The 5,866-nt window shown below is 37.5% G+C and overlaps 1 protein-coding gene across 6 annotated transcripts in view; it reads left to right on the forward strand.

Annotated features, from left to right (window-relative positions):
- ART3 (ADP-ribosyltransferase 3 (inactive)) overlaps positions 1-3,588 on the forward strand; it is a 32,237-nt gene extending 28,649 nt beyond the window's left edge. For all 6 annotated transcript variants that reach the window (XM_045858233.1, XM_045858235.1, XM_045858237.1 and 3 more), the window contains one exon: positions 3,192-3,588. In XM_045858233.1, coding sequence (XP_045714189.1) covers positions 3,192-3,343 — 152 coding nt within the window. In that variant the 3' untranslated portion in view covers positions 3,344-3,588. The remainder of the gene's footprint in view (positions 1-3,191) is intronic.
- The last annotated feature ends 2,278 nt before the right edge of the window (positions 3,589-5,866 follow it).

Here is a 5,866-nt window from a genome sequence, read left to right on the forward strand (position 1 = left end):
CTACTGTGTGTAGAGATTATGTTTACAGCAATTATTTTATAAAGCCTGTATACTATCCTGAAATAAGATTCTTAGATAAGGAGACTTCCTGTACCCTTAAAAAAATATAATATCCTAATTATAACAAAATTACATACATTCTAATATATAAATGTCTAGATTATACTAGAAGACAATGTAGTAGACAGTGATTGCATTTACTTATGCAAAGACTTAAGACTGGAAGCTACTCTATGTGAGTATAAGAAAATGGGAGTGAATACAGTGGGTACCAGATAGTACTAATGTTTATTAGAACTATCCAAAAATATTTTGTATATATATAAAACTGATTTAAGTTCTAGATTGCACATTATAAATAGGTTTTTATGTTTATGTCTTGCAGTGCATTTGAAATTTGTGTGGAAGCCGGTTGATTTTTCATGGTGCTAAACTAGTCCTCTACTTCCACCCCACCCATGTCACAAATCACCCTAAAATTTTTTTTTAAGTATATTTTATTGAATATGCTATTAGAGTTGTCCCATTGTTTTCTCCCCTTTATCCTCCTCTGCACAGTACTCTCATTCCCTCTAGCATTCTTCTCCCTCAGTTCATGTCCATGGGTCATACACATAAGTGCTTTGGCTTCTCCATTTCCTATACTATTCTTAACCTCCCTTTATTTTGTATTTACCAATTATGCTTCTTATTCCTTGTACCTTTTCCCTCATTCTCCTCCCTCCTCCTCCCTCCCCCACCTAGCTGATAACCCTCCATGTGATCTACATTTCTGTGATTCTGTTCCTGTTCTAGTTGTTTGCTTACTTTGTTTCTATTTTTTATTTTTAGGTTCAGTTTTGATAGTTGTGAGTTTGTTGTCATTTTACTGTTCAAAGTTTTGATCGTTCTCTTAGATAAGTCCCTTTAACATTTCATGTAATAATGGCTTGGTGATGATGAATTCCTTTAATTTGACCTTGTCTGGGAAGCACGTTGCCCTTCCATTCTAAATGGTAGCTTTGCTGGATAGAGTAATCTTGGATGTAGGTCCTTGCTTTTCATGACTTTGAATACTTCTTTCCAGCCCCTTCTTGTTTGTAAAGTTTGAGAAATCAGCTGGGTCTTATGGGAACACCTTTGTAGGTAACTCCGCTTTTCTCTTGCTGCTTTTAAGATTCTCTCCTTATCTTTAACCTTTGGGATTTTAATTATGATGTGTCTTGGTGTAGTCCTCTTCAGGTCCAACTTCTTTGGGACTCTCTGAGCTTCTAAGACTTGTATATCTATTTCCTTTGTAGATTGGGGAAATCATCTTTCATTATTTTTTCCTAGTAAGTTTCAATTTCTTGATCTTCCTCTTCTCCTACTGGCACCACTATAATTCAGATGCTGAATGTTTAAAGTTGTCCCAGAGGTTCCTAAGCTTCTCATTTTTTAAAAATTCTTGTTTCTTCATTCTGTTCTGGTTGAATGTTTATGCCTTCCTTTTGTTCCAAATCATTTATTTGAGTCCATTTCCTTCCCTTCCTGTTGGTTCCCTGGATATTTTTTATTTCACTTTGCATAGCCTTCACTGCTCCTTTTATTGTGTATATACTCAGTCATTTCTGTGAGCCACCCTAGTTACTAGTGTTTTGAACTCTGCATCTGATAGGTTGGCTATCTCCTCATCACTTAGTTCTTTGTCTAGGGTTTTGATCTTTTTTTTTTTCATTTGGGCCATATTTCTTTGCTTTGGTATACCTCTTACACTGTAAGGGGCAGAGCCTTAGGTATTTGCCATAGCAGGGCAACCCACTTCATTGCATTGTGGCACTGTATGTGAGGTGGGGGTGTGTCAGAGAGGGAAAAATGCCCCTTGCTCAGCACTTGTCCTGCTTTCAGTCACTTCTCCCACTTCCTGCAAGTAACTGGTGCCCTTCCAGTTGATGTCCTGGTGCTGATTCCCCGAGTGGGTGGGCTTATGTATGTTCTAGGACCCCGGGGACCCCTCAAGTGGACTTTCCTGAGAGACCAGCAGTTTCTTCCACCACTGCAACCACTACAGGTTGTTACAGCCAAAGGTTATGAGGTGTCAGAGAGGGAACAATGCCACTTGCTCGGCTCTTACCCACTTTCACTTTCCCCATTTCCCACAAATGATTGGCACCCTTCCAGGTGCTGCCCTGGTGCTGGTTCCTGCATGGGTGGGCTCATGTATGGTCTAGGATCCCATTGGCTGCTCCAATGGACTCTCCTGTGGGGCTGGCAGTTTCTTCTGCTGTCGCAACTCCCACAGGTTACCACCACCAGGGTTTCTGAGACTTCATTTACCTGGCGCTGGAACTCTGGGTTGTGTGGTCTATCTCGCTTCCCACTTATTCCTCCCAGCTTTTATCCGCATGTGATTGTGGGACTACCCAGTCCGCCAGCCGCCACTTCAAAGCATGTTCTCTCTGCTTGGGTGCCAATCTGCCCTCCTCCTGTTGGTCTGAATGAATGTTTCTTCTTTAACTCCTTGGTTGTTGGACTTCCATACAGTTCAATTTTCTGGCAGTTCTAGTTTTTGTTTTTAACTTGGTTATCCTTTTTTTGGTTGTGAAGTATATCTACCTATACCTTCTTCTTGGCTGGAACTTGAAAAAATTAAAACTTTTAATAAGCTTGCAGGGTTTAAGTGTTTAAAAATGCAGCTATATTCACTTGTATAGTTAGCTGTGAGTATACGTATATGAAATATACTTTACTTAAAATAGAACAGATACAAAATTTACCCTAGCTTGCATATATATATGCAAAACATGAAAATAGAAAATTGCCTAGAATTTTAGAGAACTTGAAGAACAAAAAAACTATCTTGTCTACATGGGTATTAAAAAGCCTGTGGAACCCTAGATAAAAACCTGGATCAGCACGCTCTAATGATATACAGGATGGGGCAGAAGTAGGTTTACAGCTGAGTACACAACAGTTTATTCTTATATTGCTAATTACTGTATTGTTTTCCATATGTACAACTGTAAACCCACTTTTGCTCCATCCTGTATATGAAAATATGGCCGAGATCCATAATGAGTGATGTTTATTTGAAAATTGTTCCTGGTTAGAAGTATTTCAGGTAAGTTCTAACTCAACTTGAATGTTTACATAGTCAGTGTATATGGTATATAGGTAGATGAACTTGATGTTAAAAACGACACATGTCAATGACTATGTGTTCTCATTAACAGCTCCAGCTCCAGCTCCAGCTCCGGCTGCAGTTCCAGTTCCTAGTCCCAAAACTCATCCCTCTGCATCCTCTGGCAAAATGCTCCTTCCACTGTTTGAGACATTTGTTATTTTAATCAGTGCTTCTACTATAAATCTCTTCGTTGCTCTGTAGTCTGATACCTTGACAGTTGAAGTACATTACATGGATCCCACAGGAAATAATCAAAAGAACTGTTATATTTTTCACTTGTTGGCTAAAGTCAGTTGATAAAATGAGAACTGTGTATGTTATTTACTTTGAAAATTCAGAAAGTCTATCCAGTTATGTTACAGAATCATTTTCACTTATTTGTGTATTAATCTTACAACTGCAAAAACTCTATTTCTGATTGAATTCAATAAAAGACTTTAAGATTATTAGATGTTTCAGTAGAATACCAACACTAAAATATCCAGTGTTAGTAGTTAACATGAATTGAATTCCTGAATTGCAATTTTTGAGGGGATTTTTTTTTCAATTACAGTTTACAAGTACATTCAATATTATTCTGTATATTAGTTTCCGGTGTACAACTGTACAGCATAATGGTTAAACACTTGTATACTTGTGGCCCCTCTCATGTTTCAAGTACCCCCCTGGTTAATAAATTATTGACTATATTCTCTATGCTGTAATTTACATCCCTGTGACTATTCTGTACCCACCAACTAGTTACTTCTTAATCCTATCACCTTTTCTACCCACTCCCCCAAACCCCCTCTCCTCTGGTAATCAGTAGTCTGTTCTCTGTAGCTATAAGTCTGTTTTTATTTTGTTCTTCAGATTCCACATATAAGTGAAATCACATGGTATATCTTTCTGTCTGACTTATTTCACTTGACATAATACCCTCTAGGTATACCATGCTGTTGCAAGACTGAATTAGAATTTTAAAGTTGTTCTGCTCATCTTTGAAGGAATAGACTTTGACTTCAAATAGTTATCTCACAATATATGAACACTTTATATTTTTGTAAACACAAGTTTATCAAGTGTTTGACACACTTAATTTCTAACTCGAATTTCATGTTAATCCAGGAAGGTAGAGTACACATAGGCTAAGTAAGCAATGGAAAATGAGGTTATACAGTATAGTACCATTTTCCCCAAGGTACTGTAATGTGGTGGTTGAATAGAGACTGATATATCCCTGGGACTTTGGTAAACTGACAGTTGTTTACACTTCGCCAATGTTTTAAAAAGGATTTAAGGTCACTTTCAAAGCTACAGAAAATCTACATCTAAGTATTAGGGGTTCAGGGTGCTTTCATTCCACCATTTACTTCTCTTTATTTGAGTGGACTATCCACAAGAACCATTAGCCAGTTGAAGAGTAAACACAGAACTTCAGTAAGTTGTGCTGGAGAAAACAACTTCATGCTGAGGCTGAAGTGGGTCTTGTCCCTTCCTACTCACCCAAACCTAGAACCTGGTTATCACTTGCTGGGACCACATTTGTAGCAGAGATCAGTCCTGCTAACCAGCTATATGAACAAGACCACAGGTCTGCCTTCCATGTGCAGTAAGTCACCAGTGGGGTCAAAACTTGGGAGGCCAACTGGGCTCTATCGGGGGGGGTATTTATCTTGTGAAATTAGGAACCTAACAATATCAGAACACAAAAAATGAAAGGTTAGAGTGACCACAGTGTGTGTGAGTAGTGATTTATTCCTCAGGGAACGTGGCTCAGTGAATAACAATTCTTACCAGCTAGATCAACAACTCTCCCTACAGTAAGAGGGGGTTCAGAGGGACAGACACCTTCCACTGCTGGCTATGTGGATGAGGAAGATGGAAGTGCTTTTTTCTGGCCCAAGGAGAAAAAGAAATTTATCTCCTAGCACTGTTGGAATTGTAACAATGGGTAGCAAAGTACGGCGAAAAAGGATAGTATATAGAATAGTGTAACAAGTTTGCATGCCATAAACTTGGCAAAAGTGGCTGCAGACTTCTAGCAGCTATTTTGAAAATAAAACAATCAGTTTTAAAGTCCTAGTCTCCTACATAACTGTTACCTCGTCTGCAGCTGGACAGGAATTCCTTCAGAGGGATCTCAGAAGACAGTCTCCAAAGCATCACATATCACATAGAAATGCAACGTTAAAGCATTTCCAAAAGGGACAAACATGATGCAGCCCAGGTATGGAATTTGTAGTAAAAAAAAAAATTGTTTACAATTATCTGTTTGTGAAAGACTATTTCACATTACAATGTCTAATTCAGGTTTTCTAGTGTTTTTAGATACTAATGATATATTAGGAAGTTCTCCATCCTAAATGATATCTGAGGGGTTTTTTTGCCAAGTCAAATAAACAGCACTGATATATTTTCCTTAGGAGGGAAAAATTAGACTTTAAAACCAGGGAAGAATAAAATTCTTGAATTGTGGTAGGCATGAAAGGTCATTCTCCCAGAGCCAAATAAAGCACCAGACAGAATTTTATAAAAGTAATTACACTCAAGAATTTATTTGTTTTCATCTTTTTTTTAGAAATAAAAAGGTTTAAAAAACAAAAGTTGGCAAAATGATAAAATGTAATTTTGTTATATCCTAATTGCTTAGGTGTGTTCTGTAAATTCCAAATAAGTAAAATAATATAAAAATATAATCTCAAATCTTTATAGAATGAAAAGAAAACCACATTAATCATTAAA

This window comes from Phyllostomus hastatus, unplaced genomic scaffold, assembly GCF_019186645.2.
Source record: "Phyllostomus hastatus isolate PE091 unplaced genomic scaffold, TTU_PhHast_1.1 phas_scaffold_1674, whole genome shotgun sequence".
Lineage (NCBI taxonomy): Eukaryota > Metazoa > Chordata > Mammalia > Chiroptera > Phyllostomidae > Phyllostomus > Phyllostomus hastatus.